Source organism: Onychostoma macrolepis, chromosome 13 (genome assembly GCF_012432095.1).
Source record: "Onychostoma macrolepis isolate SWU-2019 chromosome 13, ASM1243209v1, whole genome shotgun sequence".
Taxonomy (NCBI): Eukaryota; Metazoa; Chordata; class Actinopteri; order Cypriniformes; family Cyprinidae; genus Onychostoma; species Onychostoma macrolepis.
Genome location: NC_081167.1, coordinates 11817978 through 11835042, shown reverse-complemented (window position 1 = coordinate 11835042; position 17065 = coordinate 11817978). Strand labels below are relative to the sequence as shown.

The following is a 17065-nucleotide window of genomic DNA, read 5'->3' as shown; positions in this document are numbered from 1 at the left end:
AGTGCTTTGTAATCTAAGAAAAGGCGGCGGGTTTAAGGCATTTGGCTGCAGCTATTTTAATCTGAAGGCTGGAGCATTAAGTCAGACGCACGATAGAGCAGTAGAAGGGCCTCCCTGAGGGCTAGCCGGTTACACGAGTAAAGCTCAGGAGGAGAAAGCGAGAATATGTGCATGCAAATCAGCACGAGTCCCTCTTTTAGCGAGACGGTTCTTCTCTTTCATGCTGAACTGAATCAAAAGTGCCGTACGGTTGTGTCGAAGGGCTTCACTAACGCCACTTCTTTCTTTTTATCTGTATCTTGTGTCATTCACCCTACACTCCCTTCATGGGCGAATATCTCCATGACGACCCCATCCTCTGTCTCTCCATCTCCGGTCTCTTTCTCTCTCTCTCTCTCTCTCTCTCTCTCCTTCTAGTGTGCGTCATGAAGATGAAAAGTGCCTAATCCCCTTGTGGAACTCAGTCTAACAGACACACATACAGAATCCCTGCTTTTGGGAAGACGTCACACACAAGCGCGTCACTCTCTCCGAGTGAGCGCGGCTTTACAGCGGGAAGCGGCGGATGGAGAGGGAAGAATAGAGAGAGGGAGGGTGGCGATAAACGCTTATTGTTCTTGAGGAGCCTGAACTGGAGGTGTGGCATCTGCCGGGCGTTGTCGTGGAGACAGAGTGCTGGCTGTTCCCTCTTCCTCTTAGCTGATCGCTCAGACGCTGATCACAGGAACGCTGATCCTTATGGCATCTAGAACAGCAGCCACAGGTAACCAGCAGCACGCATTGAGCACGTAAGCCTACCTATGCCGTGAGGTGTGCTTGTGATAGAGTTGAGACTATTTAAACTGTAGTGCATGGAGGTAAAGGTAAAAGAAAGTGCGCATTGGTTTGAGACGCTCCGCATGTGGCAGGTAGGAACGGATCAGAAGTGTGTATGTGTGTGCATTGTGACTCATAAAGGGGAAAGTGGTGATGCATTCTGCCAGGGGTTTCAGCGAGCGCTGCTGCGAATTTCCACAGCCTGCGCTTTAGTGGAGAGGTGGGAAAAAGAGAGAGGCACAGGAGCGAGGGAGACATCACTGCGATATTTCATCAGCGCTGTGCACGTAAGTGTGTCACTAGTTCACTTTGTCTGTGACGGACGGTCAGGTGTTGTTAATGCGCTCGGTCTTAGCGGAGCTCCTTCGGCAGACGGCAGCCACTGTGATACCCCCTTCAACGCTTCCGATCTCACGCGCTGATAGACCAGAAGGGCTCCGGACAGTGATGGATGCTGTTCATAGGTAAAGAGAAAAAAGTGTGGATTTCAGGGGGTGGAGAAGGACAGGTTTGGGGCTGTCAGACACAATAAAGAAGACCTGCCTTCAGGAGAGCTTTTGACTGGCTGACTGACTGAATAAGTAAGTAACTTACAGAATGAATGTGTCAGGGTGTGATTCACCCATTTGCATTTTCATCTTATCAAAGTGTGTCGTCACATGTGGCGAGAGCACGATTATTTGGTTTAAATCACGTTAAGACAAAATATAAACTCAGCAGATCTCTGGGATATGCAATTCCATTTTCACATCCATTAGGGGCTGAAGGAAGAGGGAAAAAAAGAGGGATTGAGAAAATGGACCTGGCAAGTTGATACGAGGCTATTTAGAGGTGTATAGCGAGATAAGCTACTGCATTGTAGGAGCGATGTAGGGAACATTGGGTAATCTGTTCCCTTTTCAAAAAACATAACTTTTTGAACTTGCTGTGAATTAGTACATCCATGAATGAGATGAGTGTGTAGGCTGTAACTGAAGAGTACATACTGTTTTTCAAAGTGTGAATTGGTGTTGTATTGAGGAAAAGTTTGTAACAGCTTTAACTAGAAGACTCGAGATGTCTTCATATTCCATATTAGGAAGGCAAGTATAACTAACCCTAAGATTATGTTGTTATCTACACCCTAACACCTTCTGATGTATTATCCTTTATGTCCGACCTAATTAAATCACAGCATCATGTGTCGCATCACCTCTTTACATTCAGAAAAAAATGTGTTCTACCTCTTTAACATTTTAGCTCCTAATTAGGCTCTGGGGGAAATGTTCTTTAATGTGGTATATTACATGGTAATTACCATGTAATTATTATGTAACAAACGTAGCACAAATTTCACAGTGTTTAATAGGTTTAATCTCTTCTTTATTCTCCTTGTGAGCTACACCAACAGGTCTGTATTGACATTATGTGCATACTGCTGTTATTTAGCTGACACTTTGTACTAACTGGACCATGAAATAAAGTATTTGTCTTTTTTTTTTTTTTTTTTAAAGCAAAGCAAAATGGTTTACCTAGATTAGTGCTGCCATATTTCAGGAAAGCCTCTAGACTGCTTTTACAGAAATTCACAAATGCTGCAAGACCTGAATGGAATTTTAAATGATTGCTCAGTGAATTAAATCAACTTGTTTTAAATGTAAATGTAAACACTGAAGACATAACATTCTGCTACTGTTTGAAATGCTTTCATGGGGCATGCAGAAATGCATTTACATTAACATAAATAAATTTTTCTTGTATACTTTTTGTACACCGTGACTTACACTGCCAGTGACTTATTAGAATGTGCATATATTGTATTGTTAAAATTACTCTTCAGCAGAACGCAAAAGATATGAATCAAGAATAAAGCCAGAGTGGCAATTTAGAAAGTGGCACTGAAAATATAGTGCTGTCTGAAGAAATGGTTATCTGATCCAGATTTAGTTAGATGTGGTTAATAATGAGTGTATTTATTTTTCCTTGCTCTTTCTTTCTTATTTATTTATTTATTTAGTTTACAGTTAATTGGATGTATCATTTTTACACTGCTTAATAGGAGGTTTGGTCTGTTGTTGGTTTACTGTTTTGCTTTAAATGGAATGTTTCACCATTTATCTTAATCTCTTAATGATTCGTCAATCTTTTCAATTATAGTTCACTTCCCCATAGTCTTGGCTCAGGCTCAGACAGGATACGACTGTGTTTGTTGCAAACAAGTAAATAGCCATCTAGCAACAAACAGCCAACTAAGAGTAAAGACGTTTCTAGATGCAGAATGGTGGGCACCTCTCCCTGTAGAGAAACTCAGCTTAGTCACAGCAAACTAGCACAGATGTACTAAGATATTGAAGCAATTGAGAACTAGTGGCGAGTAATGTAAACCCTACTTCCCCTGGGGATTTGTAAATCACAAGTCTGTTTCTCCAGAGCCAAGCCTAATAAGTCTGACAGTTTAGCTGGGTTCATTAAGGAACTTTGAGCGAAGCCAACAGGGTTACAATTTAGACACACTAGTGTTAACAATCTGTAGTATATGCCAGGGGCATATGGGGAGGATACGCAGGAGATGTCTATCAGAGCAGTATTTTTACTGAAGTGAACCAGATTTTACCAGCAATTCTTTGTCTGTTTCCTTTTTTTTAAGTTAAGAATAATCTGTGTTCTCTCTTACTCCAAGATCAGTCCAGTACAATCATAATGCAGTTGCATGTCAGCAAGAATTCACCATTAAGAATTCATATTAAATACTGTTAATAGGCAATTAGCAGTCAGAATGAAATGGAATTTGTTAAATATTATTGGAAAACAATTCTTAAAAATACAAAACTTTTAATGAAAATTCATGATTTTGAAAATGAAAATGAACATACAGAATAAAAAAAAAATCTGTAAATATCAAAGAAAACTTTTTTGTCCAAATATGGAAATAAAATGTAAGACTGGTTAATACGTAACTTTCTCAACACTTTTTAGTCTACTGAACAATCATTTAGTTATACTAATCAGCATGCAACATATCAGTACAATATTGATTTGCCCATATATATATATATATATATATATCATATAAATGCTATGTTCCCTGATTTCCCTTAGGTACTAAGGGAACAGTTACATAATTCTTTGAGTGGAAAGAGATTAGATATTAAGCTACAAGATTGATTTTGTGTTGGGCTAATTTGAGTTTCTTTTGTCAATATTATAGCATAAGGGCCCACTGACCTAAATATTAGCAACCTGTCTCACTGGAGATATTATCACTGTATATTGTTCTATGATAATAATTTTATGAGAGCTTCTAGCAGCCTCACAGAACAGCTCACATATACATGCTAAGCCAACTAATATTCACAATTAAACAGATTCATTATACTGTCAGAAGTATGACATGAGGAAAAAATTTCCTGCTCTGAATCCTGTCTGACTAAGCAAGTGTCTTTGCGTTTTAATTAGGCTTCCTTTCAAAGTGCCGATTGCTCTGCTTCAACTCCACTGGCCCTGATGGCCTCCAGGAGCTTCCTGAGCGTCCTCTAGGGAGACAGCACACTAGCAGATTTTTTTTTTTTTTTTTTAAACTAAATTTATTCCCTCCGTTAATGCCATGAGTCATCTTTGAATAACTGGTTTTGAATAACTCCTTTCTTCACTATTTCTAAAGGGAGTTTTTTTTAATTCTCATATTCAGGAGTGGCCAGTTCCAGCGTATTTGCACCTGAATGAACTGTAACAAGGTTTTCTGTGGTTCAATCTTACATCTGCATGCAATTCACACCCTCGGTGCCACCAACTACTAGGGTAATTATTGCTGTTAATATATTTGTTTCTCTGACTGTTGTTGCTTAACGCAACACTGCATGGGAGAATGAGGTCATATATTTGTTCCTCCAGCTCACTTGTTAGCATGTTTGGGGACAAACAGTATTCAAAGAGCTGAATCTCGATAACTATCTCAGTAATCTGCATTATGTGCATGAATTAGCATATATCAGGCAACAAACTAAATATGCATGTGAATGGATGTGTGGCTGTGTCAGTCATGTCTGTATGTGAGATTTTGTGAGCTTTTGGCAGTTCCGTCAAGTTGCTGTGAAACTTATGCGGCCATTGCCAAAGTAATTTCACTTAGAGTCTCACTTCACTTATTTTAAATTAAATTGCTTGACCAGTGCTTTCCATTAAGTATGAAAGTACATTAAGTATTTAGAAAAAATTACTTGGGTGAAGCAATGATATTTAAGGGGAAGATGTTCGTTTAATCCACTTGTATGCGAATCAACTCGTGCATTTTGTTGGTGGCAGTGGTTGTTGCGTTAGCCTTATCATTATCCTTATCCATTTAAGTGCCAAGATTCTATGCTAGAGCTGGGTTGGACTCATAATGGTAACGCACTCTATGGAATCAGAAACAGACTGCTTTTAAGAGCACTGCTTCTTAGAGCAGCTGACATAATCCTGATTCAATTCCCTGGAAATGCCAAGCAAGGATAGATGTTCTGTCTCACCTCCAAGAAAAAAGTGTTCTCTAGAGTGCGATCACCACCAAAATCCTCATGAAGAAGATGTTTTGTGGTTGCCATGACCCAAAGATATTATCAACCCATGCCAATTAGTGGTATTTGCTTTTTAAAATCCACTTATATTCTTGAATTTGATTTGAATGTGAATTGAGGTTGCAAACAGCAACTAGAATTGCATAGACTTACAACACTGAATTAGGAAGTACTGAAGGAAGTAGACTTAAAATGAACTGAAATTCCAAATATATAACCCTGACACAAAGACAAAACTTGGCTTGACAGCAAAAGTTGAAAAATGTCTCGCTATAGAAATCTGTACTTTATATTTATTTATATTACCAATTTTTTGGACCATTGTTGGGGGAAAAAAAAAACAATCAAACAAACAAAATCCTGACTTTCTCTGAATTTTCAGTAAATTTCACTTCCAGTAATGCAAATTCCAACTCAACTTCCTGTGGTGTGTGGCCAGATCAAATCAAATTCACAATTTTGCACAACCCTCTTATTAAAAGACCTCTTCTTACCTCTTATATTCTTCTCACCATCTCCTTTCTATTATATCTTTGGATTGCTCTTTTTCTATTCTATCTTCAACTGTTTTCTCTTCCCTTACATAATATCTGTGTTCCATCTGAGGGCGTTTTGAGCTTCTCTTTTCAAGATTTTACATTGTATTTTTATTTTCTGATAGTTTAGAGATTACAAACTGTTCAAGCATTCTTTAGAACAGACAAAATGTATATGGCAATGAACTGAAATTGAAAAAAGTAAAATATAACCCCAATATGTGTCATTTTTAACAAAAAGGAAAGTTTGTCAAAACAAAACTTGGCTTGACAGCAGTTTACGTTTTTTTTTTTAAATGTCCCCAATAGAAATCTATAGTTAATTTATACCTTTTATTTATATAGTATTAAAATTAGCCAATTACCTTTATTTATTATAATTTTTTTTTTTTAACCATTGTGGAAAAAAAAAGTAAATTCCACTTCTTAAAATTCTAGTTTAAATTCCAATTGAACTTCCTGTGGGGTGTGGTCAATTAAATTCAAATTTACAATTTTACACAACCCTGTTGCGTGGACAAGAATAATACAGCAAATTGTGTGACTTGTTGAGGAGAAGTGCGCTTTAAAGCAACTAGATTTACGATTTTTTTGGAAAAATCCCATGCACAGAGTTTTAAGTTTTGACTCGCTGTACGCAAACACCTAGCCACCACACATATTTTCTGCAAGAAATGTAAAGTGTTGTGTAAATGTCTGCTGTGTTTGAAAATACGTAATTAAGCCTAATTATGAAATGATTAGATCACCTTTTAGATTAGACGGAAAATAATTATAAAAGAAAATAAATGTGAAAGGAAATAACTCGGCAGCATCTAAGTAAAACTTTCATACGCGGTTAGCATTGAGGTCCTGTGTGTGGGAGGGTGTGTGTGTTTATGTTTAAGGGTTAGTGTCTTGGTGGTGGATTTTGCCTGCAGGGTTAATTAGCATTGCAGAAGCGATGTCTGGAGGCAGTCGGCTCATCAAATCTCGCCTTTTCTCCGTCTCTCGCATCCCTTTCTTTTTTGTGTGTGTGCAATTGTGTACACTGAGAATATTGTGTATGCAGAAGAGAAACCAACAAGAAAGCATAAATGATCCTTCCACTACACAGTATGGTGGTGATGAGCACACACACAGACAAATGCCAAAGGGAGGAGGAAACCTGTTGGCCAAATAAACGTGACTGCACACACATTAATATTATTACCAGGCGCACAGGTGGAAAGATGAATCAGTATGCCTGATTTCTTGTCTCGTTGTTTTTCTCTTATGCACTGCAACATGTTCCTCTTTCTAAATTACCTCTTAGATTCTTCTCACCAGCTCCTGCCTATTATATCTTTGGATTCTTTTTTATGTTGTATCTTCAATTGTTTTCTCTTCCCTTACATAATATCTCTGAGGGCGTTTTGAGCTTCTCTCTTCAAGATTTACATTGTATTTTTAATAAAGTAATATTGTGAAATTTTTATTATTTAAAATAACTTGAATATATTTTAAAATGTAATTTATTCCTGTGATTTCAAAGCTTAATTTTTAGCATCATTACTCCAGTCTTCAGTGTCACATCCTTCAGAAAGCATTCTAATATTCTGATTTGCTGCTCAAAAACATTTATTATTATTATTATTATGTTGAAAACAGCTGAGTAGAATTTTTTTCAGGTTTCTTTGATGAATAGAAAATTCAGAAGAACAGCATTTATCTAAAATAGAATTTTTCTGTAACATTATAAATGTCTTTATCAATTTAAAGCATCCTTGGTAAATAAAAGTGTTAATTTTTATACTTTCTCCCCCTCCCCTGACTCAAAGCTTTTGAATGGTATATGGTATGATAATTCAAAGGCGATTTCAATGACATACATATTGATAACGGCTCCATGATGCACAAAAATTATATACAATATTAGAATGTTTGCGGGTATGGGCGGGAGTGTAACACACGCGTTGCATAAGCGGGTGGTAAGAAAACAAAAAAGATATAAAGAAAAATATATGGAGCTTTATTGAATATCGCACCCATTTTGGGATTGGCTGTTATGGGGCCAGGGTGGGCCAAGCTTCTGATTGGGTAAAACATACTCCATCTAAAATAATATATACTAATTTATAATAAATTCTATTTATTATTTTTACTATTTTAAAATATGCATATTAACTCTTGTTTATAGCCCTATGCCTAATATGTCGAAAATGCAAAACGTTTCATGCCTCTTCATATTCATAATCACCAAATAGGAATTAAGTGAATCATGCAATCCATATTTTCAGTTCTAAATGACCATATTTGAGAAAAAAGTTAAGTAGTTTGCCTTGCTGAATATTACTGTCAGCCGTTTAATATTTATATGGAAAAACAGTTGTTAAATATTAAATGTTTTGCTCTTCTCTTTCCATGTTAATGCTGGAAATTTCCACTCTGTTTCTGTGAACAGTAAACCCTGCCTATTTTGATATGATTGGCCATCTCAATCATTTTGACATTGTGGCAGACCAGTCTAAAATGTGACGTTTAAATCTTTTTTGTCATCCTAACAACAAACAGAGCGATTCATAACAGGGTGCATCAGAGCAGTGCAAAAATTTCAAATATGGGGGGAGATTTGTCCCCTTCAATGTCTATGGCGGTTACAGCCCTGTATTGATTATAATTTTAGATAGATTTTAAAAGTAACAAGGGGGAGGTAACACGTCTGCTAATCGATCAAGCAGGTTATTTATCTCAAAATGGCAAATATTGAGCTACAAATGAGCTTTGGGTGTTTGAATGTTTGTCTGCTTGTTTTTTACTCTTCTTAATATCTAAGTTAAAAGTCCTGTCATTTGAAGAACAAATGCTGATGTGCTTGACAAATGCATCCTTAATTAAGTCATTAGCAGCTGAGCCCAGACACCCTACTGATTGTGTACTGAATGTCCGTTAAACATAAACACATTGCATCAGTGCTGCCAGCGAGACAGCCACAGACGTACACAAACACGCACGCACACATAAACATGCTCATTTATACCAATAAGGATAGCTGACAGCATGCAAACATGCAGGAAATACCGTATTCCCCCATACTTCTTTCTCGTGGGGGAAATGGTCACCTTAATAGCACAGAAACTCAAATGAGTGAAGCAACACGCTCCGGCAAAATCATTTGGGTATTATTAAAGGATATTCAGTGGATTCTCACCTGAGCTCTAGGGATATGAAACATTCAGAGATAAGGGTTTGATTGATGGCTCGGTTGCCATGGGTGCAGAGCTACACAGGATTTCAGTCTTGTGCAATGTGAGAGACATGTGAAGAAGTGAATGTGTAATAACGCAGAGATCAATAGCAGGAGTCAATAGAGCTCCACTGGGCTGGATCAGAGCATCGTAGAGATACTACAGCATGCCGTCTGAAAGCGACACGCTGGGAACACACACAGCCCGTGGCACCTACATTTAGACACCTCTGTATGAAATGATCACCAATGTAGTTCAAGCTCGCGCTGAATTAAACATGAGATCCAAAGACCCCGAAGGATCAAGGTCAGCACACACGCACTCTCTACCGTATGCAAGCTGATATATGTACATATGCAAGCTTCACAAACATTCCCAACAACTAACTTTTGCCTTTTCCCGTTAGGTCTCGAATAGCTCAGACACTCAGCCTGTACACACACACATCCGGTGGGAGATGGGACACTGCGCTCTCAGTGGCTGTGGTGGTTTCACTCAATGAAAAATGGATGAGACTAAAATTAGATAAACTAAAATTAGACCAAGTTAATCTGCAGAATGTCCTCAAAGTAAGAGAAACCGCAGGCTTCACAATCACTGTCTGTGGAAGCGAGACGCTGATGTAGAGCAATGAGGAGATACGGCCGGATTGTTTTCCACAGCTCACCTGCAAAGTATGAGGAAACGTTCTGATCTTTACTTTGATATGCTAGAAGAGGACAGAAGGTTTTTTGCTACATTCTCACAACAAAAATCAGGGAGTGATACTTATAGTGCGATCACTGCGCACCGCTGTTGTTTGATGTCTGTATAGAGTGTTAGCTAAGGTTAAATTGGAAGTTCTGGCATCTTTGATTTGAAACAAGAAAAAATATTTTGTCAGTTTGTCAATACATTCCATTTCTTTTATGTTCCAGTTCAGTAAACGCATTTCCATCTGCATTACATTGAGCTAGTGTTCTTATAAAAACAAATTTTAAGCAGGACACTGGATAAGACATTCTCCAGCCCATAGCAGCACTTTTTTCATTTACAAATATTCATTTATATTTTACAATAATAAAAACATTATAATAGTAGATCTGATATTTTATTTAAGTTGTCACTGTATATTTTATTCATCCATCATTAAACGATTCAACTTGAAGCCAATCATAAAACTGTGGCTGTCAATACAATAACTTAAATAAATTTTATTTATTCTATTTATTATTTTCATTAAACATTATTATAATTAATATTTTATTGTTAATTAATTTTTTTTGTTGTTTTTTGTTTTTTACACTGTTTTGCTCTGTTTTGGTGAAGGGTCTGAACAGGTTGTTTTTGAGAGTTATCTTACACTCTCAGAAAAAAAGGTACCTTTTTACCTTATTTACCCCTAAAGGATGAAGACTATTAGTACCTTCTGAAAGATGACATGAGATGAACAATTTTTTTCTGATAGTATAAGGATTTGGAATCACCAGCAGATTGTAGGCTTCCCCTACCTCCAAAATCCCCATTTATTCCCAATGTGAAAGAGATGATCATTCAGCATATTTCTGAGTGGTAAAGCTCAGCTGCCTTGTCTGTGTGTTGTAGAGAGAGCGACAGATTGCTTTTGTGAGATAAAGATTTTGTGAAAGACCGAGGAGATTCTGCTCCCCGCTATGTGACAACATATCCTCTCAAATAATGGCTTATCTCCATTCCCAAAAAGAGAACTTTGTAATGATTAATTGATAAACTTTGCCTTAGAAATGCATCTCTAATCCAGACACATTTAGCAAGAATTACATCAATGCTCATGCTCTCCCCTGCTGCTGATACTGTCATCAGATCGGCTGGGATAAATTGAATTATTAACTCATTAAAACTTAATAAACTTCTCCTGTCAGTGAGCTGCTCCCCATAACGAACCACAGGCTTAGCGCTGCCCCCTGATGTTCCACCCAGACGCGTCCTCTGTCTTCATTCTGACACTCACGCTGGCAGGCGAACATTTGACGTGTTGCGTCACGACAAATCTGATGGAGTTGTGAATGAAACTGAGGACTGCCAAGGTTGAGAAATGCTTTTCTTGTACAAGCAAGGACATTTGCAGTCACACTCCTTGAAAAGCAGCGCAAATGTGGCAGCAGATTTTGTACATGTATTGATATTGATTTGAAAGGAAAGCATAGCCTGCACTGTAAAAACAATTCCCGTAAAATTTACGTTAAAAAAACAGCAGCTGTGGTAACGGTAACGACATTTTAGGTTTTACGGTTTTAATTTACAGTTAAATACCATAATTTCATTAACTGACATAATGCTAATATACCAACCTATTAAAATACTGAAATCTGTTTTGTACCTTTGAAATACACTGATAACCACCAAATGCAGGTGGTGATGAGAAAGTCACATGATGAACCAAAGTCCATCACAAGCAGCTTTTAAATAATAACATATATAGAAGGTGCACAGTGTCATTCACACAAGCACTAAACACCATCATTAAACTGAAATATGCAATAGACATTAATTTAAAAACATTAGTTGTAACATACAACCCTAATAAACATAACTAAGAAGAAAAAAAGAAGAAGAAACATAGTCATTTCAAAGAAAAAACATCAAATTCAAACAAAATTTGAAATGTAATGCAGGGAATGTCAGTTTACGGTTTACGGTACTGTAAATTTTGCAGGAACTTACCGTTAACCATTTAACAGGTTTTTACTGTAGCATTTTCACAGTTTTTTACCGTTAAAATCACAGTCATTTCTTACAGTGTGGCTCTTACTAATCAGCGTTCGAATGAGGCAACCTGTACTCGTCATACAGGGTTTGAGTCATTTAGGCAAGTGTGAGGTGAAATAGATTTTTAAAGAATTTGCACCTCGAACTTTGTCTTGGTGATTTTAACAAGTTCAGTTATTTAAATGCATTAGGTACATTTTTTAAATGTGATTTGCATTAGGTTTATACAAATAAGTAAGGAAAACTGTCGTAAAAATGCATGGTAGATTATTATTGACGTAGTGAAGGTACATGTTTAAATTATGCATTATAGGGAAACTAGGCACAAGGTTTATTCCGTGCATGCAGGTCAATCTGTTGCTATATCGGTTATGAGAGCGCTCCATGGTGGCTTGCCAGTTCACTGAAAATTGTTTGCCCCATTTTTCAGCCCAAGATTATAACCATTTCTCTTAATGGTCATTTTAGAGCAATAATGGAAACAGATGCCTTTATGGTTCTATTCTATTAATAATTAATTGAGAATATGTGCATGTAACCTTTCCACAAATTATGCCCTTTGATAATTATGTATCAAAGCAGTTACTACACTCATGTATCTTTCATAACAACGAGAAACGCATCATCTTGTAGTATGCAACAGTGTGTATCATGTCTAAGGGAGTATTTAAAATATTAAAGAACAGCCTAGAAGTGAGAAACATAAAGAGATGTATATAATCAGAGCTGCTGGGATGTTTTGAGATGTAATTATCCATTCCAAAGCCAGCTTCAGATTTTATGATGGAGATATTCATTTTTAATTACAAGACTAAATGGCGGCATTTAGATGCAGGTTTAAATGATGCATTCTCATGCAAGATAGATACCTCAGAAAACGTAAAAGCTCCCTTGCTGGTGATTCTTATCTGAGAGGCTGTTAGATATTTATATTGTCTGAAATAAGGGGTGTATTTCAACCCATTTCATGTTGGTAGGAAAGTCAATCAATAGATAATAATAATAGATAAGATATCCAAAGGTAAATTGTCATTATATAAAAATACACAATTAAAAAAAAAAAAATCTCCTTTTTGTCTCTAATATTGATCTGCCTTTTTTTGATTTTATACTGTATGCCTATTTTATAGTCCTACAGTTAATAGTGTACGCTCCCTCATCTTACCTAATTACCTGGTGATTTCACATAGACATAAAACATTTAGACAGACATGGTTAAAATCAGTCTTCGTATCTAATCTAAATGACACATTTGTGATCCTAAGTCTAACAGACCTGTGGAATGCCTGCCTTTTGCTTTCCTCCATTATTGATTTCGATTGGCAAAGCAGGACTTGTGCCAAGGGAGCATGGGGTTTCCATGGTTATGGCATGTTTGGAGATGTCTTTCTGAAAGCTGTGTGTGTGTGTGTGTGTGTGTGTGTGTATGAGAGACAGAGAAAGAGACGATCGATGCACCACAGGGTTCCTATCAGCTAGAATCAGCAGAGGTCTTGCACAGAGGAGGTGTTGGGAAATTGGGATGGAACAAAGGACATGACGTGCATGTATGTGCATTACAGGGGTCATTCTACAAAACACAGGCTTATTTGTGTCCCTCATGCTGTATACATACTGCATGTATAGAAATAATTGCCAACTTTTACTATCAAACATTTTTATCAAATATATTTTTTAGATTTTCATTTGGTATATTAAAAAAGACTGTGTAAGTTCTGGAAATTTCTGGAATCACAAACTGAACTGTGCTCATTTTATTATATCAACATCCAGTTTCTCTCAATAAATAAATAAATATATAAAAATAAATACATTTTAAAACAAGCCTATACCACAGCCGATAATTTTAATTGAAAATGATCTTGTAGAATGACCTATAGTCTCAGAGTATATGTATGTGGCTGTTTACATTACCTTGAGTCACTAACCATGCAGCCATCTCTCTCATCTATATCATATTTCTCTGTCTCTGTTTTCTCTCTGTAGGTGGCCATGCTGTTCTCTCCGTTCTCTTGTGCTCTGGGGCTCTCCCTCCTGCCACTCCTCCTGTTTCAGTGCCCCGCCCACGCCTGCCCTGCCCGCTGCGAGTGCTCTGTGCCCACACGTTCTGTGTCATGCCATCGCAGGCGGTTAGTGCAGGTGCCTGAAGGCATCCCTATAGAGACAAGGGCATTGGACCTTAGTAAAAACCGGCTGCGCATTGTGACGCCACAGAACTTCTCCTCGCTGCTGTTGCTGGAGGAGCTGGACCTCAGCAACAACCTGTTGTCATCTGTGGAACCTGGCAGCTTCCGCACTCAACCACGGCTACGCTCGCTCCGACTGCGCAGCAATCAGCTGACTCTGTTGCCACGCGGAGCACTGGCTGGCCTCAGCGAGCTCACTCTGCTGGATGTCAGTCAAAACCGTCTTGTTATTCTGCTGGACTACGGTTTTGAGGAGCAGCGGAGGCTGCGGGTGCTAGAGCTGAGTGATAATGAGCTAGTGTTTATCGCCCCACGGGCCTTCAGTGGCCTGGCGTCCCTGCGCTCTCTAACGCTGCAGCGATGCAACCTGAGCACAGTGCCCACACATGCTCTTGCACATCTACACGGTCTAACCAGCCTGCGATTGCGGGACTTGGGCATCGCGGAGCTTCAGGCACACGCATTTAAGGGTCTACCACGACTGAAACACCTTGAAGTGGACCGCTGGCCTTTGTTAGAAGGGTTTCCGACCTCTGCTTTGCAGGGGCTGAACCTCAGCACACTCTCCATTACCCACACCAACTTGACGTCCGTGCCAGTGGTGACACATCTGTTGTATCTAACGCATCTCAACCTGTCTTACAGTCGTATACGTATCCTGCCAGCAGGGTGGTTGAGAGGAATGGACCGGCTGGAAGTTGTACGTGTGCGAAAGTCTAACCTGCTCAGTGTGGAACCTCAAGCCTTTCAAGGAGCCTCCTCGCTGCGCCTTCTTGACCTTTGTTACAACCGTCTCTCCACGCTTGAGAGGAGTGTTTTTCCTGCTTCTGAGGCCCTGCAGACTCTTCTGGTTGGCCAGAACCCATTAGTGTGTGACTGTCGTCTACGCTGGCTCCTGGAGAGGACTCCACCTTTGCTGTATGGCGATGTTCAACCTGAATGTAGTGCTCCTGCTCCCTTGGCTGGGAAGCCTCTTAGGGACCTGATGGAACCTCAAATCTCTCGCTACGTTATCTGCACCAAGCCCAAGGTTGTCTCAATGGCAACTTACCCAGCACAGGCAGAAGAAGGACAGAGAGCTTGGCTATACTGCAGTGCGGATGGTGCTCCACCACCTTCTGTGTCATGGCTGACACCGCATAGGCGACACATTACCACAAAGAGCACGGGAAGAATGGTGGTCCACACTAATGGCTCGCTGGAGTTCCGCATGGCAGAGCCTCAGGATAGCGGCATGTACGTGTGCGTGGCATCGAACCCAGCGGGCAATGCCACTCTGTCCATCACTGTTGCTGTTAAAAGCTCGGGAATCAGGGATAGAGCCCTTTACGCCAACCGCAGCTTTCTGTTTGACTCCGACTACAACAGTTCCCTGATTAATGGCACGGAGGAGTACACCATAAGGGTGGTGCTGGACTTCACCACCATCCTGGTCTCCACAGCAATGGGCTGCCTCAGCTTCCTGGGTGTCGTCTTGTTCTGTTTCTTGTTGTTGTTTGCATGGAGCCGTGGCAAAGGGAAGCACAGAGGTAGCGTGGACATTCAGTACGTCCCACGAAAGCGGAAAGGCGCAAACTCAGAACTTACAGAAACAAGTGGGCCCAGACGAGTCAACATGAAGATGATCTAAACTTTTTATATGGCCGAGGATTTCACAGGTTGCATGGTTACGTATGCGTGTCTGTTGGACTTTGTGAGTCTTTGGGTATATGTGCTGCAAAAGATGCAAAGGATGTATTTAATCATGAGAGTTTACATGTGGTATCCCAATGAAAAAAAGAAAGAAAAAGAAAAACGCCAAACCATATAATGCGCGTCTTCTGCGATGCTTCGTCTGTGGAAAGCATTATTTGGACAGTGCAGACGTGCTTAAGTTCAAGTTGTTGTATATATTTCATATTTGTGGGAAAGAATGGTATATTTCTATATATATATATATATATGAATATATCTATTTACAGATACATTACAATTACCTTTCAAAACGCTGCAAAAACTCAAGTTGTCTTCCCCAATAAGCAAAGTATCTACTGGAAAAAGCCTCGGCAGTGCTGTGTTGTGAAGTGTTTGGTTTTGCTCAGAATTCCTGTTCTCTTGGGACATCCTCTTCTTAGCAGAACCTCCAGGGGAACCGGAGAGTTTCCTGCCATTTTGTTGTAAAGATGTTAAAATGCAAGAAGCCGACTGACATAGTGGGTTCCAGGGGCTGTATTTGTGACTCAGTGGAAGTCTGTGGAACTGTGTGAAAATGTTCTTTTCTTTTCTTATGTTCTGTCAAATGCTGCTCAAATGTTTTTACATACTAAATATCTGGTTATATTTTCCAAAGAAAATAAATATAAATCGTACAGCTTGATAAGTGTTACTGTCATCTCAAATCGTATTCTTGCCCGTCTCAAGTGTTCCCTCTGGCACAAAACAGATATGAACCTACACCTTGTTAGCCTTATTGCTTTTGGTGCTTCTTATCCACACACTCACACACACACACACACACACACACACACACACACACACATACGTATGTGTATATGTATATACGTGTGTGTGTGTGTGTGTGTATATATATATATATATATATATGTATATGTATATATATAATATATAACTTAATCTCTTTATGGTGGAAAGTCACCCAATTTTGCATGCAGGATATTTCTGTTGCTAAATTTTCCCAATAATCTCAATTATGGGATAGATTATCACTGTGGTTGCTTAGCAACAGGCATATAAAAATGTAAAATATAAAAGCTCAGTGCTGTTGGTCAATTGAACTTGAAATTTCACAAACATATCCATCTGCTCATGAAGCATAAATTGTTTTTGTAAAATTTGCCATCTCACTAAATTGCAAAGGACAACTAAATAGAACATCTCAAGTAGTTGTGACTAAATTTCTTCAAGCAAACATATAAATAGCAAATATTCCATTATAGTATAATAAATGTCTTGGTAGTGACCTTTTTAGGGCTCTTAAAAGCATGAAATGGACTTATATTTGTCCCTGTCTGCTTCCTTTGACGTCACAGCTCAGGATAGACACTAGTGAAGGGTTTGGGATT

At 38.8% G+C, this 17065-nt stretch overlaps 1 protein-coding gene across 4 annotated transcripts; it reads left to right on the top strand.

The window, feature by feature from the left end:
• The first annotated feature begins 465 nt into the window (after positions 1–465).
• Positions 466–16470, top strand: lingo2b (leucine rich repeat and Ig domain containing 2b). Of its 4 annotated transcripts, none has more exons than XM_058794772.1 (2): positions 466–763; positions 13804–16470. In XM_058794772.1, exon 2 carries the CDS (start codon positions 13810–13812, stop codon positions 15631–15633), a length of 1824 nt encoding a protein of 607 aa, XP_058650755.1. In that variant the 5' UTR covers positions 466–763; positions 13804–13809; the 3' UTR covers positions 15634–16470. The 4 variants fall into 4 exon arrangements, with proteins under 4 accessions (XP_058650755.1, XP_058650758.1, XP_058650757.1 ...); XM_058794775.1 differs by having other exon boundaries at positions 466–788; XM_058794774.1 differs by lacking the exon at positions 466–763 and adding an exon at positions 795–1397.
• The last annotated feature ends 595 nt before the right edge of the window (positions 16471–17065 follow it).